Here is a 22,758-nt window from a genome sequence, read left to right on the forward strand (position 1 = left end):
TCAGAGGGAACTTACCTATCTCAAGGAGAGACTGAAGGCAAGAACCACAGTTATGAGAGCAATGACGGGGAAGGCACTCGGTGCCACGCATCGGGTCCTTCGCACATTCTATGTGCACGCAGTCCGCAGTCTGGTGGACTACGCTGCCCCAGCTCTCATAAATGTGGCGACTGCCAAGCTTGAAGACCTGGAGCCTTGCCAAAATGCCGCAGCAAGGATTATCCTAGGAGCTCAACCTTGGACTAAGATCGTTAACCTCCGAATGGAGGCTTCGTTGCCTTCATTAACATCACGGGTCAGAAGGCTGGAGGTCGACTTTCTTGCCAAGTTGGTCCAGAGCCCCAGGATAACTGAACTGAGTCATAGCCTTGTGACAGCTCTGGGACGGTTGGGTACTTTTATCCACTCCGATACCTGGCTGGCACAGGCGGCAGGGATCCTGGACTCCTTCAAGCTCACCAGCACTCTCCTTGAGAAAGGTAGGGACTCTCCACATCCAGAGTTCAAGCCCCCACCACCATGGCTGTCGATACCTGCAACTTTCGTTGTCACAAAGCTTCCCAGTAAGAAGAAGTTATTACGACCAGGAAAGAGTACGAGCGCAGGCCCTACAAGGCGTCCGCGCACTGTCGAGACCTGGAACGGCGGTCTATTACACGGATGGCTCCGTAGACCCCAACAGGCCTCGCAGTGCGGGGGCTGCTTTTGTGACGGATGGTTTGACCTACGGCAGGAGAGTATCTGATCATGCGTCCACTCTTCAAGCTGAGGCCATAGCGGTCCAAGGAGCGTTAGAGCATGCTCTAATATCTCGAGCTGGTCCTGTGGTGATCCACACGGACTCACAGTCTTTGCTAGGCAGCTTAGAATCGATACAGCCCAGCGACAATGTACGCCTACTGACCTCCATCCTAGCACTCCTGCTGAAGCTGCATCAGCAAGGCAGGAGTGTTACGCTCAACTGGGTGCCAAGCCACGTAGGTGTCCCAGGTAATGAGTTAGCCGACGCCGCAGCAGAAGCGGCGCGCAAAAGACCTGAAGTCGATGTTGTTGTCCCTCTCAGCAGAAATCAGTTGCGCCTACGCACCAGGGCTCTTAACCAGGTACAACGGTTCCTCGAGCACAGACTGGAGGCAGAGGTGTCAGAGAGGGCGAGGTGGTACAGGGCAGTCACAGACTACGAGCCCCTTGTACTTCCTCGCTCCACACCTAGAAAAGTGGAAACTCTGCTCTTCCGTCTGCGGCTGGAGGACCGTTGTTTCTGGCAAATCAAGACCAACCCCACATCAGAAGAAAGAAGATGCCATCATTGCCGCCACCCTGAAGCCACCCTTGACCACTACCTCAAGCATTGCCCCGCAACTGCTTTTCTGAGGAGAGGGCCTCCGACAACATCTGAGGGTCTTGTGCGCCGCCTATGCAGCCACTTAAGTACGTTTGAACTGCGTCGGCTGGTGGAGAGTCAGCCCCCCTTTAATTTTTATATATACATGTCTCTGTCCGGAAGGGTGAATTCATGGCGATGTGCATACGTATATTGCATACGTATGCACATCTAATGTATGTATGAGTGTGTGTGACCAAGGCCACACACGCTCATACATTGAATCACCCCCCCCCCTTTAATTTCAATATATATGTTTATTGTCCGGAAGGGTGTATTCATGGTGATGTGCATACGTATATTGCATATGTATGCACATCTAATGTATGTATGAGTGTGTGTGGCCAAGGTCACACACACTCATACATTGGATCACCCCCCCCTTTCTTACATTATATACACCAAGATGTCACCACCTACCATCATATACAGTTATATTGAGAAGGGCGCATTCACGGAGATGTGCATGCGCATTCTTATACGTGTGCACATCTTGTGAATGTATGTGTGTGGCTGGGCCCACACACACTTGTATGTGCAATCACCCACCAAACGGGCTCACACCTAAAGCCCGTGGGAGCCTCTCTCCCAAATTTTATAGACTAGACTAGATACCTACCGTATGTCACTCATCGACACGGTCATATCCGCAGTTTTCTTTCATTACCCTTGGCAAAATTAGAGAATGGTATGCGGCCTGAGCGGCAACATTGCCTCACAACAACAACAACAACAACAAGCAAAAGGAGGTCATCGATACGACAGCTCGAGTTAATGTTAGGCACTGGTAAAAACAAGCATGGGTTTCCTTCAAATACTGAAAAACCAATGGCTATAACATGTTTACATTTCTTTAATCATGAATGGCGTACTCTTGAAAGCTTTGAAACGACCCTTGAAGTTGTATATGTAAAGGATTTTACTATTTTCACCGTTAGGTAAACGGGGCGATATGCTATATTCACCGCACGACAATTTACTTGAAAAAGGACTATGTGTGATATTGTGTTGATTGTTATAAGCATTTTAGAGATAAGTCAGGTGTGGTTGTTTCGCCTGATTGGATGGGAATTCCAAAGTATTTCAATCCATTCCAGTGATGATGTAACATATTGCAAAGTTGTCTGTTATCCATTGTGCATACATAAATGTGCAACAGGAGATAAATGCAAGAGAGGGGTCCTTTCTGTTGCAAAAGCTAGGGGGTCTAGGGGCTTATCTCACAAAAAAAGAAAAAAAAAGTAATTTAGTACAGTGGTTTCACGAGGATTCTGACTAGGTATTTTTCTAGAAGTGTGCAGCTATGGAATATAGCATTAGGATATTAAATATTTTGTGAATTATAATACATCAATATAATATACATTTTCTTCCAAATGCATTGATCTAGTAGTACCCAGTGAAAGGACCTGCAGTTTGTGGGAGGAGTGTATTGGTGGGGTAATTACTAGAAAATGTGGAAGCTAAATAATTGTCCAATTCTGGGGGGAGGAAGTTGCTCCCCATGCCTCCCCAGAGGCTATGGCCCAGATTAATGATAAAGATGCAGATTTTCTATCAGAAATTGCTATGGTGGCGGAGAAATTATTCACAGTCCCAGTTGAAGTTGATTAATTCAAATCTCATTTTAACCCACCCAGGCAGTTCAAGAAAAGGTTCTACAATTAGTAATAGGAAACTATATTAACTAAAGAAACTAGACAAACTATGATTGCTGAGCAGTGAAAGTAGGGGAACAGTCCAGAAATCCCTGCATGGTGAAAGTTGTATCACATGTGAGTTATGATAATGACAAACTGAAAAAAAAAAAAAAATTATATTTGGAATACTGATAAATTTAAGATAAAAAGTTACAATTCTTTATGGAATAGATATCCCATGTGCATTTTGCTTAAGTTTCAGTTAAATGTCATACTTTTTCACTATTGCACGTTCTTATTACAAACTTACATTCTGTAAATTGCCATACTAATTGAAGTGTAACCCCAAAACTACACAGCAACCAAAGGAGACATCTAGGATGTGAGAGTTTTTTATGACATAGGTAGTTATGCTGAGATGGTTGCTAAAAATGCAGTCATGAGAAAAAGGAGGAAAAAATATACAAGGTTTGGGTCATTCATGGAGCTGAGCATGAATAAAAAGTTTTTGATACCAGACACCTTAGATTATTGGAAATGGATAAAATCTTAAGAAGACCATTACCAACTTGTTCACTGGCAAAAGAATCAGTTACTACAAAAGTAAAAGAAGAGGAAGATGTGGGAATGCTAGTTACAGTCTGGCAGATATACCATACGAGGAGAGACCAAAAACGATGGGTCTGCCAACTTTGAAAGGTTGAAGAGAAAGAGGTGACATGATTACAGTGTTCAGATCACTAAAGGGGATAAATTACATTGACAGGAGATCTGTTGATTAAGGATGGGAGGGCTTTAAGAGGTCAAAGGAACAAATTGAGAAAGACTTCATGTCCAAGGGATGTGAAGAAATACAGTTTTCCCTATAGATGCATAAATACTTAGAATAACTTAGAAGGTGATACAGCCCAAGCTGGAGCAATACCTAAATTCAAATCTAAATATAATAACTGGAAATCAAGGGTATAGGATAAGTTGTAACTATACATGCATTCAAGGCTTATGATGAAATTGGAGATTAGGAGACTGGACCCAACAAACATTGCTCCTTTCCAGTATACTATAATCAGGTAAATACAGTTCAGTTAATGCAGATAACTTATCATAGCTAAATTGTGGGTGAAATGTGCATGCCATTGATGATCATAAAAGTGAATTACCACTTTATGGATAAGACGAGAGTAAAGAAAATCAGGAATGACTGATTCACCCTAGAGAAAAATATGAAACCCTGATACATCCAAGACTGGAATATGCATCAGTAGTATGGTTCCCACACAGAGTGAAGGATATAAGCAAGATTGAGAAATTACAAAGGCCATCAACCAAGCTGGTTCCCAGCCTCCTGGCAGCAGATAAACCTTATGAGTACTGGGTCTGGCAACCTTGAAAGATTGAAAAGTAAGAAGTGATTGATATGATTGCAGTGTTCAGGTCACTAAAGGGGATAGATTGTATTGACAAACAGATTTTTTTGATTAAGGATGGGAGGGCTTTAAAAGATGATGGGACTAAATGAAAAAAGGCCACATGTCCAAAGGATGTGAAGAAATACAGTTTTCCATAGAGATTTTTTAACATAAATATTTGCAATAAATTTGGTGATATAACCCAAGCTGGAACAGTACATGAGCTAGAATCTAAATATGACAATTGGAAATCAGGGAGACAGTCAAATTCAAAACTCTACATGAATTTGAAGCTAGGTAGGATGAAATTGGAGAGTATTAGATAAGACCCAATGAATGTTGCTCTTTGCCTGTATACTACAATTTGGTAAATACCATTAAGTAAATACAGATCCAACCCCATAAAATAAAACTAGATAAATAAACACTGGTGGCATCTGTTGGCCAGCAGTGTCGTCTCATAAGAACTAAGAGAATTACTATTCTTATGGCTTTATTTTGTGTTGTTTGAAGGATGTATTTTTTTCTTTTCCTGGAGGGCATGTTATAGAGACTGCACAAATTTTATATATATATATATATATGTATATATATATTACAATATTATAGTTTATGTGACTAAAGGTGGTACATGCAAGTGGTGGTCCTGTAAAATGGACATTGGAGACAATCATCCATCAATTTCCCATTATCAGAACCCATCAACATCCTTACCTCCATCTAGAAGTGCAGACTTATGGGACTGTCCTTGTTCTCTGTAATGCACCCAAGATCACATTGTCATTTGCATGTACCAGTACTTTTCCTTTATTTATTTATTCATTTATTTATTTATTTTTCTATATAAGGAGAGTTGACAACTGGCTACTCCCCTTCTCCTCCATGCCAGAACCATGGAAACAGATCTGGACTAACAAAATACATAACAGTTTCTCCCCAGAGAATTTTAGTGGGAAAGTGCAAAGACATTTGTTGACCACTGTAGAGTTGCTGGTTTCCAGTCAGTGTATTACATTTAATAATTCCTGTTGTATCTATTTGATATTGTAGGGAAAGCATATTTTCATGTCCTGCTGCAGTTACAACTTGGCTCTCTTCATTTTTTCAGAGCATGCAGTGCTGAAGAAGATGGTGTAGGTGTCTGTAGACAAGAAACTGCCTGTGATTGAAAAAAAAGAAAAGATAGAAATGTGATTTGAAAAGTCAGATCAGCCACAGAACAGTAAACGTGCTTGCAGAGCATGGAATTGTAGATTGTATGACAGTAGGCACAAGCTGAAATGCTATAGGTTTGTCATAGTAAAGAGAAATGGAAGAATGCTACAAGATGACGAGCACATGTCAAAAAAAACACCACACATGCTCACTTTGTGTAAATGATTTTTCTTCTGCCTCTGCCCTGAAGAATCACCTTCGGACCCACACTGGCGAAAAGCCGTACAGATGTTCGATTTGCGAATCCACTTTCTCTCAGTCGGCACATTTGAAAGGACACCTTCTGACCCACACTGGCAAAAGACCTCACAAATGCTCAATTTGCGAGTCTTCTTTCTCCAGACCAGACGCACTGAAGAGACATTTACGGACGCACACTGGGGAAAAGCCGTTTAAGTGTTCACTCTGTTATTCTCGTTTTTCAGACTCTGGAGCTCTGAAAGTGCATGTGCGGACACATACCGGCGAAAAGCCTTACAGCTGCTCTCATTGTACGTCTTCTTTTTATACATCTGGTCATCTGAAAAATCACCTTCGAACACATACAGGTGACAAACCTTTCAGATGCTCGCTTTGTGGTTCTTCTTTTTCGGAATCAGGAAGTCTAAAAAGGCACCAACGATCGCACACAGGGGAAAAACCGTACGAGTGTTCATTGTGTCAATCTTCTTTTTCTACATCTGGGACACTGAACAGGCACCTTCGAATTCACAGGTGAAAAAATACTTTGATAAGTTGATTGTATATTATATATTTTTTAATCTGGATCTATAAATTTCCATTGTGGTACACACACAGGAATTATATATTCATACACACACACTATATATATGTATATATACACAGTGGAACATCAGATATTAAGTTCAATCTGTTCAATGACTATTCTTGTACCAAAATGTTTAAGAGACAACTCGCCATAGAATTCATGGCTTGGACAAGTTGATTGAACCTGTTAAGATATGTTTGGAGTGGGAAGGAAGGGTGGCTGCATGGGTGCTTGCTTGGAGAGACCCACGTGGGGACTGGCTGGCACCAGCATATGAGCGAAGCAGTGTATTCCCTGGCATATGCCCCTAATTGATGATGAGTGTAAGAGCACATCATCTGTGTTGTCTGTTGGTTATACATGTAAGACTTATTCTGTCTGGAGCTGGGCCATTTACATATTGATACCATTTTAGTGTTGGGTTCTGATCCAATCATAGGCAAACGAGTGTAATATTATTGAATATCTGAAGAAGGCTTTCTGTTTTGGGTTTGTATCTAGAGGTAGTCAGTCTTATTCATGTTTGTGTTGTGCCTTTCCAGCCTTTATCTTTTTCAATGCTACTTGAGTCTATCTTTTGCTGCTATTCCATTTTCTTTTCCCATCACAGCTATTTTCCTGGCACTCCCTATTGCCACAATTAAAACTTCCCTACCTACCTACCCTCTTCTATATTCAACAATACTTGAAATACTCTACCATTCTTGGTGTCACAGCTTTCACTTCCATTAACAAGTGCCCATCTCCTTCCTTTACCCTTTTGTTCCTTACATCCACCTCTTGTAGCACCCCATCCATGTACAGATTGAAAGCAAAGCATGGTGATGTAACACAATCCTGGCTGGCTGGCACAGCCCCTTCACCTGAACCGCTCACTCTCACCTTTTCCAACCCTAACACAGGCTTTACTACTCATGTACGTAAAAGCTTTTGACTGCCCTTGACAGCTCTCCCTCTATCCCATGTATCTGCAATACCTCCCACAGTGCCTTCTTGTCTGCCCTGTCATAAACCATTTCTAATTCATAAAGACTCAAAGAACATTCTTACCTTTTGCCAAAAACTTCTTACAAATCTGTCATACCACAAAAACTTGATCCATTCACCTACCTTTCCTAAACCCACATTTTTCCTCTCAATTAACATCTGTATGCCTTTCCAACTGCACTCTAAAATTACTAAATTTTTATCTGTCCCCATTTCCTTTGTCAAGTGGAACTATACATGCACTCCTTCCTCACTTCAGCACCCTCCTCTCCCATAGGCACACAGTGAACAGCCTCAATTACCAATCGACAATAACTGATCCTGCCTTTGTCAGGCACATAGTGACACATATCCAGTACAGATGCCTTACCAGCTTTTATCATTTTCAATGCTCTATGTACCTCATCTCTTCCTATATGTCTGTCATTTTCTGTTTCCATTACAGTTATTTTCCTAGCTACTCTCACTACCATAATAAATCCCTCCCCTAACCTCCTCCACATTCAACGATTCTCTGATATACTCTACCCAACTTCCCCTTGCTACCTTAACTTCCATTAAAAATCTGTCCATCTTCACTTTCTACCTTTTCCTTTCTACCTGACTCACCCCTCACTCTCACCTTCCTTTCAAAACATCTTTTTATTCCTTTCATTCTCCAACCTCATTTTACACCTCCTCCCCTCTTTTTGTCCCTCATTTTATGTTTTGTTTCTTCTTTCTTCTTGTACCCTTTATAAGCTTCCCAAATTCTACCTTGCAACCAGGCTGCATATGCTCACTTTTTCTCATATACTACTCCCTACATAGTGTGCTGATGGCATAATTGGAAATGTGCCGGTATTGCAGTAATTTTTTTATGTGTTTGAATCCCACACTCACTTAACATCTGCTCTCCTCTTTGCATCCATCACGTTGTCTTTTGCTTCTCTTCTTGTGCCTCTCATAAACTTCCTTACTTTGCAACCAATCCTTGTAAATTTGTTGTTGTTTTCTCTTCTTCCACCTTTGCCTTTAGCTTCTTATCCTGCCATTCACTGCCTTTTCATCTGTTCCCTTATATCCATATCCTACATACCCTATTTGCACACTTCATCACTTCCTCCTTGAAGCATACACATTCTTCCTCTACTCCTGTTTTATTTTTTCTCTCTCCTCTTTTTATCCTTTTTTTTTTTCATACCCATCTAGGGTATTTGCTACACATTATTGTGAGGTTAAAATCTGCTCAGCATCATGGAGCTGATACTTTAGGGTCTAGATGAGGTGCCCCTATGGATGGACCAGAGCTACACATCATTTTGTCTATGATAGAGGAAATCTCTATCCATAGAAAAATGATGCCACTTATTATATTGTGACTGTCCCTCTGTTATGCTGTCCCCCTACTCTTAATACTGTCCTATATCACTTCTCTGAATATACATTTCCTTTTTCACCGAACCCTGTGGTAGGGGATGAGAATACTGCCATTGAGTGTTCCCACTTGAGCCATGAGAGGCAACAAAAATGGGACAGGGATAAGACTTGGCATCCAACTCTCTGTAGCCCTAAAGGAAAAGCAAAGGCATAAAAGGGTCTAGCAGGAGTTTTTCAACCAGAACCCTTAGGTTTGGATCTTTTAATGTGCATAGGTTTGGTACAGATGAGAGAACAAGAGAAAAGATAGGCAGTATGTTTGTGAGAAGAAAGATGGAGGCATTGGCATTGAGTGAAACTGAGTTGAAAGGGAGGGGCAAGTTTGAGTTTGGGAGGGTGTCAGGAGTGAAGAGAGGATGAGGGAGAGGAGGAGTGACTTTATTAGTAAGTGAAGAGATAGGTTAGCATATGGTGGAATTGAAGCAATTTTCTCCAAGAATAATGTGGATGAAGGTGAAATTGGGAAGAAAAATGTGGGTCTTTGTAAGTGCATATGGGCCTAGTAGTGAGAAGAGTGTAGAGGACAGGAAGCCTTTTTGGATAGATTTAAATGAGTGCATAGAAGGTTTAGGGAGAAATGTAAATGTAATGGTATTGGGAGATCTCAATGCTAGAGTAAGCGATGAACCAATAGACAGAGTGGTTGGGAAGTGTGGAGTTCCAAGGAAAAAGAAATAACATTGTGGAAACTTGATGGTGAAGATGTGTCTAGAAAGAGAGTTAATGATAGATAACACAGTGTTTAGGAAAAAGGTCAAGCATAAGTACATATGGGAGAGGGTGGTAGATAGAATGTGCATGTTCTTAGAGAGAGTTGGGGAATATCAGATCATTTTCTGGTGGAAGGTAAGTTGAGAGTGGAGAAAGGAGAAAGAGGAAAAGGACAAAAGGTAGGGAGGTGCCCTAGAGTAAACTACTTAAATTAAAAAGAAATGGAAAGGGAGTACAAGAAGCTGAGAGAAGAGTGAAAAGGATTAAAGGACAAAGTAGAACTAGGAGTAGAGGAGGAATGGGGATATTTCAGAGGGATCAGTTTATTGGGTGTAGTTGGGAAGGCTTACGGAAGGGTTTTGATTAAGAGGATTAGGAGAGGAACAGAGGGAGTAATTGGTGAGGAACAGAGTGGGCTTAGGATCAGATTTTCGTGGTAAGGTAGATATGTGAGAAAGCTGTAGGAAAAAGTAAGGATGTTTTTTGGACCTTTATGGATTTGGAAAAGTCTTATGATAGGGTAGACAGGAAGGCAGTATGGGAGTTATTGTAGATATATGGGATAGGAGGAAAGCTATGAAGAGCATTCAAGACTTTTTACAGTAGTAGAGCCTGTGTTAGAATTAGAAATGGAGAGAGCAAGTGGTTTGAGGTAAAGATGGGACTTTGCCAGGGATGTGTCATGTCACCATGGCTATTCAGTTTATACATGGATTGGGTGGTGCAATAAGTAAATGCAAAGGGTAATGGGCTGGGGATTGGAGATGGTTAAAGAAAATAGAGAAAAATGGGATATAAGCCAATTGTTGTTTGTTGACAACACTACATTTGTGGCAGGATCAGAGGAGGGATTATGGAAATTAGTGACGGAGTTTGGGAAAGTGTGCGAAAGAAGGAAGTTGAAGATAAACGTGGGTAAAATGTGATGAGATATACAAGGGGAGAAGATGGCAGTAAATTGGAAGTGAGTATTAAGGGAGAGAGGGACTGGAGGAAATGGATAGCTTTAGGTACTTGGGGGGCAAATGTGGCAGGAAAGGGAGGAGTAGAGGTGGAGGTAGAATGTAGTGGAGGTGGAGATAGAATGTAGATTGAGAGAAGCATGTAAGTGCCTTGGGGGATTAAAAAATAAAAAGAAGTAGACATTTGGGAATGGATGCTAAGAGGGAGATTGTATGAAGAGGTGATTGTGCCAACAGCACTGTATGGGGCAGAAACATAGAACATAAAAGAAGAGAGAAAAAGTTTAAATGTGTTGGAGATGAAATGTCTGAGAAGTATGGTAGGGGTTACGATGCTGGATAGAGTGAGAAACGATTTGAGAAGGATAGCAGGGGGTGGAAAAGAAGTTGGGAGACAGGGTTGATGAAAGAGTATTGGGATGGTTTGAACACATGGAAAGAAGAATGAGTGGAAAAAGGAAGGTTAATGTGTGGAAGGCAGAGGTGGATGGAGTGAGTGAACAGGAGAGGGCAACCTAGGATGAGGTAGGTGGATGGATGGATGGGGTGAAAGGGGCATTGGGAAAGAGGAGGAGAATGTCTGTTGAGGAAGGAGAGGAGAAGACAGACAGAAGATAGGAATGAGTGGAGAATGGTTGTGTGTGGATGATGATGATGTGATGCATGGAAGGAAGTGGGTGGGTTGATGGGAGAAGGGGGTTAGGGAGTATGTGTGAATGATAATTTGATGCAGCAGCCTGAAGAAATTTCTCCCTGTTTCCTTTTTTCTGCATGAGGGGACAGAGAAGGGAGGGTGCCAATTAAACGAAGCAGCCTTGCTGTGGATGCACTGTGTCTTGCTGCATTACTTCAGATCCAGGGCAGTGGGCGAGATGCAGGGATGGATGGTTCATCATCCAGAAGGACTCAAGAAAAGAGGGAGGGAAATCTGGTGAATGGAAGTGGAGTATATGGGGACAAAATGGGTGGGGGTGTATTTATGCCTTTGACTTTAGCTACCCCCCTTGTAAGGGGGAAAAAGCCCTTGGTATATGCATGTGTCCCTAACGGCTTCCCATCCCTCTTTTTTTTTTTCCTCCACTCTCAATTTCTTTTCTAAAAGATAATGAGCTGACAATCCCTTGCTCTCTCCCCTGAAAACATTTACATCCAGAACTCTGTCAGTCCTTCCTTTGAATATCACTACATCGATCAATGACAGACACCTGCCTGCATGTGGAGGTCCTGCAAGACAGACAGCAAAGTAACCCATTTTTCAAAACCCATTAACCCCTTCATATCCATCAAGAAGTGTATCCCTGAAGGAAAGAACACTCTGTCGTCTTTGGACTGGGCGCAAGATCTGTTAACTTCAGATGTATTTCTTACACTTTTTAATGTATGGAGAGCTGATGACAACTGGTGACTGCTCTTCTCTCCCCGCCACATGCAACACAGCAGACAGCAGTCCAAAGTTTCTTCCCAAAGAGATCTGTGGGACATTTTGAGGAACATTGCCAGCCAGCCAGCCACCATGGGGCTGTGGGTTATCTGCTTAGGAAAATTCAAGACAACAATTGATCGAATATCACTACATGGTCCATTGACCACTTCAGTATGACTCAAATTTTCATGCACAGCTTCGGCTACCATATGTAATTTGCATCACCATTATAAAATATAAAGTGACTGCTGGTGTATTACTTGTTCTCTTTTATGCCAATTAATAATAAACACAGAAAATGTGATCAAACCAGTTCACAGAATCTGGGGATAACTCACGTACAACTACAAAAAATATACAGACGCTCCTCTACTTACGTTAATTCATTTTACGTTTTTTTATTTTACATTTGAACTGACTGTAAAAAAAAAATGATACTTGTGCATAACGCTGCGTCCATTGTTTACATTGCACAAACGACAAACTGAACATGCCTTGCCTCATCCTCATCCTCCTCCTCCCCCTCCTCCTCCACCATCTCAATTTATGTTGCTTGAATTTAATTTATTTGAAATTAATGTTAATATTTTACAATGTTATGTGTATAATTAATGATTTAGGGGTGTTTTATAAGATACGGTAATAGAATTTATGGATGTATGGTACAGTAACAACTTACGTTCATTTTCAACTTACGTTCGGCCGTTCGGAACGTAACTAAAACGTAAGTTGAGGAGCGTCTGTACTGTATATTCAAGGCACCAACACCAGCATCCTCGTGTACCCACTTGTGCCTCATTATGCCTACATAGGCATCATCATTCCAAAGTGCTTAATGCTCCCTCAACCACCCACCCACCCATCTACCACCCTTTCCCACACATACTTATGCTTGTCTATAGGTTATCTGCTTAGTGAAATTTGAGGCAGTGATTGATTGAATATTGCTGTATGGTGTATGCCCCCTCAGCTACCCACCTATCCACCACCCTTTCCCACATATGCTTGTCTCATCACTCTGTGTGCTATAATTAACTCCCTATTTAAACATCTCACACCTCCCTATTACTTCATCTATTGGCTTATGTTCTACTCTAGTATGGAGGTCCCTTAACATCCCTACATAAACTTTCCTAAAACTCTATAGACTCATTTATATAATCCAAAGTGGTTAATGCTCCCTCAACCACCCACCCACCCATCTACCACCCTTTCGCACACATACTTATGCTTGTCTATAGGTTATCTGCTTAGTGAAATTTGAGGCAGTGATTGATTGAATATTGCTGTATGGTGAATGCCCCCTCAGCTACCCACCTATCCACCACCCTTTCCCACATATGCTTGTCTCATCACTCTGTGTGCTATAATTATCTCCCTATTTAAACATCTCACACCTCCCTATTACTTCATCTATTGGCTTATGTTCTACTCTAGTATGGAGGTCCCTTAACGTCCCTACATAAACTTTCCTAAAACTCTATAGACTCATTTATATAATCAAAAACAAATTCTCTCCCTTCTTTACTTTCCACACAACCAAGCCTATATGCCTCGAAAGAGAGAGAGAAAAAAAACATGTCATTCCAATTTCACCTTTGTCCACATCATCCTCAAATATACTTTTCTCCACTCCACCATGCACTGACCTATCTCATAATTTACCAGCACTGCCAGTTCCCTCCCTTGCCCCCTCGTTATTCCTGATACCCTACCCACCACACTCCCACACTCAAATTCACCCTTTCCTTTCAACATAGTTTCTCTTAATGCTAACATACCTATATTTGTTCTTACAAATATACTGTCAACCTCCTCCCTTTTACTCTCATCTGTAATACATTTACGCACAGTTAATGACCCAGTTACTAGGGTTCTTGTTGGAGTCCTCCCAGATCTTCTTATGCATTGACATTTCTTGGAAAAGAGAGTGCAGGAACCCTGGCCCCCTCTTTCCCATTTAATCATCTTTTTTAACATACATGTGAACATTATGGCAGAATTTTTTCATGCACCCCACACACACATACCATCACCATCAATACCACAATGGCATCATGAAGAGTCATAGAAGAGGTAAAGGACAGGTTCAAGGGAACAACATAGAGGATGGACAGCAGTAGCACAAAAGTATCATCATTTCTTTAAGAATAGGGATTTGAAATTCTAATCTAGACAAATAATATATGATTCTGGTCTGTAGGGATGGCCCAAAAAACTTTCTAAAGTGTTGACTGCATATTACTATACAGTACACTGTATTATTGTAATTTGCATTTTATTTATGAGTCTCATGATTGTCTTCCCACACTCAGACAAGACATTCCAAAGTTAAAAGAGCTTCACTGCCTAAGTATCACCTGATCAAATGCTTTGCTAAGTACAGAGCTGATACAATACTGAGTGTTAAAGGTATGTACATTTGGACATTATGATGTATAAAATGTAACCAACAAAACCCTAGGATTTGGGCATGTGCATATACCATGCCAAGACCCCTTGGTCCTTGTACTAATGCATAATGAACAAGTATTGTGCATCTTACTTTCATTAGCCCCATTCGACCTCATAACATACAACAGTCAGTATCCCAGTACAGTACAGGTAATATGTATTTATATATATATATATATATATATATATATATATATATGTGTATATATATGTATGTATGTATATTATGTGTGTGTGTGTATATATATATATATATATATACATATATATATATATATACATATATATATATGTATATATACATACATGTATATTAGGGTGTGACTGTTGCCCCCCAAAAATGTAAAACTGGTCCTACGATTCTGTTCAAAGTTTTAGTGCTGTGGGTCTATGTAAGTAACACTCACATAAATTTTCCTGGAAATTGAAGCACACATGTGGTAGCACTAGCATATCAAGATATACCAAAATAGGTTATTTTACCTTATATTCTTTGTAAAAGTCAATCTATATCATTTGCAAGTCAGTTTGGCAAAGATATGAATTAGGTTGGCAAAACTGAAAATCAAGTTGGCAAAACTGAAACTCAGGTTGGCACAAATGAATCTCAGGTTTGCTATAGTACATATGTATGGTATTTAACTTACAAATGCTCCCAGGGCCTTAAATATATATATTTAGAACAGTTTCCTTGTGATATTGCATTTTCTGTTAATGATCTTGCATTAACAGAAAATTGGAAAAATTAGCTGGGTTTTGTTGTTTATGGCAGGCGAGACACGGCTGAATTTTGGCGTGAGTTTTATTTTTCTGGATGTGTCTGATGTAATATTAGGTCTTATCAATAGTAGCATTTGTTCATGAATAAGTCAGGAGTACGTTGATAGGGTATTGAATATTGAAATGTATCGTCATCCGCAAACTTGATTTTATTTTTCATAACACATTTATTGTGCTACATTTCCTGGGGGACTTATAAAATTTTACCATATTTTCTTTTCTGTTGCAGGTCGGGTATATCATCAGTTCTACCTTGAAAACACGGCATGATCAGGAATATATTAGAATGCTACTGGGTGTTCCTCAGGATGAAGAAAAGGAAAAAGAAGTAGTAAACTTTCATTGAATAGGCAGGCTCTACTATGTCTTCTAGCAAACCTTCGAGATATGCATTGGGATCAAGCTTTATCTGCCACCATTGACAATGTGCTTGTGCACTACCAGAGAGCGGGGTTCGAACCATTTCTGGGAGGAATAACATTGGCCGAGTGATTAAGGATTACTATGACAAAGTTTTCATGATACTTATGAAAAAGAATGTGGATAGAAAACAGGCAGACGATCCTGGTATAATCAAGTTTAAATCAGAACTAGATCAAACAATGCAAGTTTACAGGAATACCGTGTTGAAAGATATGGCAGCTGCAAAGAAGGGGAAAACTCAAGCCGAACAAGATGCAATCGATCATAACATACTGTTCATGAAAAGCATGCTGACTGACAGAACAGCTACCTACTCTGGTGTGAACAAGGTACTAGCCAGAAGCATTAAGAAATGACAGGAGAGACAGATTTGAGAAAAGGTGCGGCAAGATCAAGAAAATGTTGAGGCTGATAATTATTCTCCTATTAGTACTGATGAGGATAATAACGCTGATGAATTCATCATTGCTGGGCCAAAAAGAAAACACAGGAGAATAGTGAATGAAGGGGTTTCAATTTTTGTGTCCCGTGATATTTCAAAGTCAAAGGAACTTGTTTCATGCAGTGTTAGAAATAATATCTCACCAACCCAGTTGAGTGCAATTGTATATTCCTTTGTATCTGCATGTGGCGGAGATGCATCAAAATTGTATTTGAATGCAGGAGCAGCCCACAGATACCGAGCTTCGATCATGTCAGAATTAAGTTTGAAAATCAAGGATGATTGGCACCCATTAGACAAAGTACTAGTTCACTGGGATGGAAAATTAATGGATACATTTGATTCTAAAAGCACCGATGATTGCCTGCCCATTCTTGTGTCTGGTGATAATGGCACAAAGCTTTACTTCCACATTCAAATCAGAAAGGTGGTCCAAACAAAGGAGATATGATGTCAACAGCAACAAAGCAACTTTTGATGGATTGGAAGTGTGAAGAGAATGTTGTGGGGATGTTTTTTGACACAACTTCATCAAATACAGGTAAGCCCATCAGAAACTGCTCTGTAAATATTAACATCATGAGGATGAATTATATATATATAAATAACCATACAAAATTATAAGAACCTTTTCTAGAATTGGAATTATTTAATTAAATACTATTCTCATACACCTTCAGGACAGAAAGCTGGTGCCTGCATCTCTCTGCAAAAGGAATTTGGGTGAGCTCATTTCTGGTTCGCTTGTCGAAGGCATGTAGGTGAAATCATCCAAAGTGCTTGTTGGGATTCTCTCAAAGTGGAAGGTTCTTCAGGTCCAACCATAATGCTTTTTCAAGCTTGCTTTACAATAGGAACAGGAACCTTGAATGTACTTGGTTGAGTGCATGACAATGGAGCAAAGTTATTCATTCAAATTATCATGTGAATAGATTCGGAAATGATAGGCAAAAAACTACTCAAATTAGTGAACATTCTATAATTGCTCTCATTCATATCCAGATACAAGAACCACTTCTCCAAATTGGTAGGCTACAATGACAAAAATAAATACTACTACCCTACAATGCCTGGAGTGTTTAAGGAGCGCCAGCCAGCAGGAGATGGCCAATTTCTTTGGTAAATCTCTATCCAAACCATTTGCTCAGGGCGACTGCAAGGAGTTGGTAGAGCTTTGCCTCCTGTTGTTTGTGACCAAAGGATCTGAACCTGTGAAGTTTACAATGGTCAGGCCTGGTGCACTTCATAAAGCAAGGTGGATGGCCAGGTTGCTCATAGTATACCCTCAAAATCGTTCTTTTGTCAGTTATGATTCAAGAGCAGTTTCCTAGAGCCGAGATTGCAACTGAAACTCAAATCAGCAAGTTGGAATGTTTTGCTGTCTTCAGTCGCAGAATATGTCCCATGGTGGCTTGTTTGCCCAGTTCCTGCCTGCCTCTGCTCCACTAAATGATTTGCATCTATTAGAAACCTTGGCTGAATTTGCCCCACATGACGCCATACTAGTTGATAATGCAGCAGCACGGGTGGCACTCAGTAGACACACTTGGTGCCTGACCGAAAAGTTGGTTCCATTGTCTTTGTTCTCATCACAAATACAAGACGAGACAAAAGAAGAGATGAGAAAGGCCCTTCCCTCTCAGGAACGTACTGAAGTTACAAAGAGAGTGGGACTTGATCATAGTGGCTATGGTAAGCCACGTCTTCCCCCTGCCCCAGAAAGTAATGCTAACTTGGTAGATCTAGTAGGACCTGATTCAAGCTGGTTCTTTAGTATGCCTTGTCAGTTTCTCCATAAACCAGCCAGTGAATGGACAGATCATGACGATTATCTAAACATAGCTCAGATTGTGAACAAGTTTCAAGTTGTCAATGAAGCAGCAGAGCGAGGTGTAAAGCTATGGCATGACTTTGTCAATCTTGCTAGAGATGAGAGGCTTTTTCGACAAGGTCTTCAAGTAGTTCAAAATGACAGACACTGTGTTCCAATCAGCGTAAAGGATCATCTGGCTCTGAAGAAAAATCATGGTTTCTTGCTGCTCAGAACTACGTGAATGTGGATATGTGATAAAATATCATAATGTATACCTTGAAAGAATTGTAATTTCTGTTTGTATTAATAAATTCAAGAAAAACAAATTGTCTGTGTTAATATCCCTTACAAAAGTAGTTATATAAACTACCAATAAGCAACTTGCCAAATGCATAAAATCCCTAATTCTTTAAATTGTTGGTGCTAACTCAAATATGTAAGAATCTCTGAAATATTTGACCAAGGTATCTCTTTGGTCAATATGCAACACCAAAATTTTGAACACCATTGAAGGAATAAGTTGGGGCAACTGTCACACCCTTATATACATATATATATATATGTATGTATATATACATAAGGGGGTCTGGGAGTTTTCGGACCAGCACCCTAAGGTTTGGGTCTTTTAATGTGCGTGGATGTGGTACAGATGAGAGTAAAAGGGAAGAGATAGGTAGTATGTTTGTGAGAAGAAAGATGGATGTGTTGGCTTTGAGTGAAACTAAGTTGAAAGGGAAGGGTGAGTGTAAGTTTGGGAGTGTAAGTGGGAGGTTATCAGGAGTGAAGAGAGGGCGAGGGAGGGAAGGTGTGGCTATTCTAGTAAGTGAAGAGATATGTAAACGGGTAGTGGAGTGGAAGGAGGTTTCCTCAAGGATAATGTGGATGAAGGTGAAACTGGGAAAGGAGATGTGGGTCTTTGTAAGTGCATATGGGCCTGGCAGTGAGAAGAGTGTAGAAGAAAGGGAGGCCTTTTGGATAGATTTAAATGAGTGCATAGAGGATTTAGGAAGAAATGTCAATGTAATAGTACTGGGAGACCTTAATGCTAGGGTAGGAAATGGTCCAATCGATGGAGTGGTTGGGAAATGTGGAGTTCCAGGAAAGAATCGTAGTGGAGAGTTGATGGTGGAAATGTGTCTAGAAAGAGAGTTGATGATAGCAAATACAGTGTTTCAGAAGAAAGTCAAGCATAAGTACACATGGGAGAGGGTGGTAGATAGAGCACTAATGGATTATGTAGTGGTAGATAGGATTATGATAGGAAGAGTTAAGGATGTATATGTGCTAAGGGGAGAGGGTGGGGTATCAGATAATTTTTTGGTGGAAGGTAAATTGAGAGTGGAGGATAGATGGAGAAAGAGGAAAGGGACAAAAAGTAGGGAGGTTCTTAGAGTGAACTCTTTGAATGAAAAGGAGAAGGAGTACGGAAAGAAGCTGAAGGAGGAGTGGGATGGAGTAAAGGATAGAGTAGAGCTGGGTGTGGAGGAGGAATGGGGATGGTTCAAGGAGGGAGTCATAAAATGTGCAAGGATGGTGTGTGGAACAAGAAGGACAGGGGGAAATAGAAGGAAGGGTAGTGAATGGTGGGATGAGGAAACAAAGAAGGTTATAGAAGAGAAGAAGTGAGCTTTCATAGATTGGTTACAAAATAGGACGAGGGAGTCATATGAGAGGTACAAAGAAAAGAAAAGAGAAGTAAAGCAAAAGGTAATGGATGTAAAGAGGAGAGCAGATGTGAAATGGGGTAAGAGTATGACAGAAAATTTTGAAAGTAATAAAAAGATGTTTTGGAAAGAAATTAAGAGAGGAAGAGGAGGCGAATCAAGTAGAGAAGAAAAGGTAAAAGGTGCAGATGGAGAGATGATAATGGAAGAGAAGGTAGTAAGGGGAAGATGGGCAGAATATTTTAGGGAGTTGCTAAATGTGAAGGAGGATAGGGAGGGAAAGATAGCTGCAATGGGAAATGCTAAGAAAATGAATGTGATGAGTGAGGAAAATGCAGTGGCAGCGCCATGGGGGGGGGGCTTTAGCCCCCCCAAAAAGTGGCCAGCCTCCCCACTAGCCCCCCCAACTGAAATGAGCAAATTGAAAATTTAAAACACTCATTGAAATAATCTTATTAAGTGGAATTTTTAATTGCCAGGGCTAAAGATTTGTCAGCCATCAGTGCTAGCCCTACCATTAACCCCCTCCCCTTCTGAAATGAGGATAATATATGTGTATTATCATATTACTATTAGCCTCCCCAAAAATTTGCTCAGCCCCCCCCTTAGCCTTCCCAACTAAAAATTCCTGGCGCCACCACTGAACCGATCCCTCTGAAACTGCTACACTCATACTTGTCCCCCTTGTAAAGTGGAACTACATGCACTCCTCCAGTCCTCTGGCACTCTACCCTCTCTTAAACAAACATCAAATAACCTCACCAGTTAGTCCACCATCACTGTACCTCCTTTTTTTAAGACATTCCGCATGACACCCATCCAATCCAGATGCCTTCCCTGATCTCAACATCTTAACAACTGCCTTCACTTCATCTTTATTTCTAAATTTTCCTCACTCATCACTGTCATTTTCTAGTGCTTCCCACTGCAACTACCTTTCCCTCCCTATCCTCCTTTACATTTAGCAACTCCCTAAAATACTCTGCCCACCTTCCTCTTACTGTCAGCTGTTATATCAGCTTATTATTATTATTATTATTATTATTATTATTATTATTATTATTATTATTATTATTATTATTATTATTATTATTATTATTATTATTATTATTATTATTATTGTTATTACTATCATTATAGTTATTATTATTATTATTATTATTATTATTATTATTATTATTATTATTATTATTATTATTATTATTATTATTATTATTATTATTATTATCATTATTATTAACAAAAATGCGTACATGGACTTTTTCTCTGTGTACAGATTCACACGTCATGACGTATCACAGGTACAAAAATCCCGCAACTACTGAGTATTACTTAGGTTAGAAAACATCTATAATACCTTAAGAACTTTTTGAGCAAGTTTGGTAGATTTTTGCCATGTAAATCTGAAAATGTACCCATTTTAGAATACATATGGTTGTTGAAAAGCTATATAAAAAAAAAAAAAAAAAACGCAATGCGAGGACCCCTAGCAAGTCGAATTAAATCGTGTTTTTTTTTTTTTTTTTTAAAGAGTAGAAGAGTGCTGAGACACCGACCAGTGTCGAAACTAGACAAAAATGTCCGTGCGCGTTAGAAATATAATCTATTTTCAGTCACATAATCAGGACTACTTGGAAATTAGTTGAATATCTAGACTAGTTATATTCATTCGCTAGAGGCCGTTACAAATCCGGGTAAAATCAGTCTTAAATAGTATCGCCTCCTGTGATTGATTAAGATTCAAGACATCAAAAGGAAAAACATTTTATGTAAGATACTCTGATTGGGCCTTGCTATCGCATAAAAGTACGTTCTGTTCTGGACTCAGTGGCCAAGTTGTGTCTTGAAACTGTGGGTCTTGAGACAATGTTGTACTATATATACGTTACGTCGCCCCTAGTCCGATATTCATTATATTATTTCAAGAATTTGATTCCGTCAAAAATGTCCGTATTACTCGACCTCAGCAACAAAAGATTCGAAACGCAGTTGGAGGACGACTTTTTTCTTAAGGAAGAGAAGTTAATTTTCATCTGCAAGGTGTGCCTACCCAAGTCTATTCTAATCAAGAGGAACATGTCAAATTTGAACAATCCCAAACAGCACACACGAAGAAAATCCACACTACTAAGTTCGTACAGTTTGAGAAGAGGATGAAGTCAGGTTCTTTTCGCTGCACTTCGTTGAGCTCATTTTCACTCTTATCTCCCAGAAAAGCACCCCAGCAAACCAGTGGAGAGTCTTTTATCATCACGGTTACTGCCAGTGGCGTAACGGGTTAACGGTAACTTCCGTTACATTCTTTTTAAATTAAAGGAGTAACGATTAACGAAATTAACCTTTTGGTTAACGGTTCCTACCTCAGGAAATAGTCAGTCCGCATGAATAAAACAACATCAATCAATCAATCAATCAATCAAATCAGCCATCCTGAGTCCACCGCAGAATAAAGGCCTCCTTCATAGCATTCCATGATTCAAACGACCACGCCACGTCACTCCTGCAAACTTCACGATCTCGTATCTCCACCTTCTGTCTGGTCTCCCTCTTCCACGCCTCCCATCTCGCGGTGTCACCTCAGTAACACACTTGCTCCATCGCTCATCAGTCGTTCGCACTAACTTACCTGCCCAATTCCACTTCCTCTCTTTTACCGCCTCCACAATATCTTTCACTCTAGTCTGCTCTCTCACCCAACTTACTCTCTTTCGGTCTCTCAGCGTTATTCCCATTATTGATCTCTCCATTCTCCTCTGTACAGTCCTTAGTTTTGTTTCCATCGCCTCGTCAGTTTCCAAGTCTCACACCCGTACCCGCTGGTAAAATGCATTGATTGTAAACTTTACGTTTCAAACATAAAGGTAGAGAGCCTCCCAGGATTTTACTATATTTACCAAACACTTTCCAAACAATTGCAATACGTATTTTTTTTATTTCATTATCATGATCTTTCGTCACTTTCACCATCTGGCCTAAATAATTATACTCTTCAACTTCTTCAAGACTCTTACCATCGATTGTAATCTCTTTACTTTGAACTTTCGTGTTGAACAATACTTTGGTTTTACTCTGATCAATTTTTAAACCTATTTTGAGACTTTCCTTGTTTAGATCACTCATTCTATCTTGCAAGTCTTCTGCTCTCTCTGAAATAAGAATAATATCATCCGCAAATCTTACGAGGTTCAAATATTAGACATTAGTCTTTAAACCTTTCTTTTTCTCAATTCAACATTTTGAAAATATCTTCCAAGCAAGCTGTA

General features: G+C 40.1%; 2 protein-coding genes across 3 annotated transcripts; both read left to right on the forward strand.

Annotated features, from left to right (window-relative positions):
* The first annotated feature begins 5,546 nt into the window (after positions 1–5,546).
* Positions 5,547–15,512, forward strand: LOC143031671 (uncharacterized). Its single transcript, XM_076195793.1, has 2 exons — positions 5,547–6,362; positions 15,383–15,512. The coding sequence occupies exons 1-2, from the start codon at positions 5,743–5,745 to the stop codon at positions 15,408–15,410; spliced, it is 648 nt and encodes a 215-aa protein (XP_076051908.1). The 5' UTR covers positions 5,547–5,742; the 3' UTR covers positions 15,411–15,512.
* Positions 15,513–16,427: 915 nt separating this feature from the next.
* Positions 16,428–18,150, forward strand: LOC143031670 (uncharacterized). 2 transcript variants are annotated; one of them, XM_076195792.1, is made up of 3 exons: positions 16,428–16,559; positions 16,699–16,741; positions 17,021–18,150. In XM_076195792.1, the coding sequence occupies exons 1-3, from the start codon at positions 16,466–16,468 to the stop codon at positions 17,139–17,141; spliced, it is 258 nt and encodes an 85-aa protein (XP_076051907.1). In that variant the 5' UTR covers positions 16,428–16,465; the 3' UTR covers positions 17,142–18,150. The 2 variants fall into 2 exon arrangements, with proteins under 2 accessions (XP_076051907.1, XP_076051906.1); XM_076195791.1 differs by having other exon boundaries at positions 16,456–16,559; positions 16,699–18,150.
* Positions 18,151–22,758: the final 4,608 nt, after the last annotated feature.

The sequence above is a fragment of the Oratosquilla oratoria genome, chromosome 12 (assembly GCF_046742065.1).
Source record: "Oratosquilla oratoria isolate Oo_2021 chromosome 12, ASM4674206v1, whole genome shotgun sequence".
Classification (NCBI taxonomy): Eukaryota; Metazoa; Arthropoda; class Malacostraca; order Stomatopoda; family Squillidae; genus Oratosquilla; species Oratosquilla oratoria.

What these genes read in the sequence shown, in the direction of transcription:
- LOC143031671 (XM_076195793.1), top strand. Translation starts at nt 5,743, where the DNA reads ATGGAAGAATGCTACAAGATGACGAGCACATGTCAAAAAAAACACCAC. An exon ending in AGGCACCTTCGAATTCACAG is followed by an intron (nt 6,363 to 15,382) that starts GTGAAAAAATAC and finishes TTTCTGTTGCAG; the next exon opens with GTCGGGTATATCATCAGTTC.
- LOC143031670 (XM_076195791.1), top strand. Translation starts at nt 17,389, where the DNA reads ATGTTTTGCTGTCTTCAGTCGCAGAATATGTCCCATGGTGGCTTGTTT.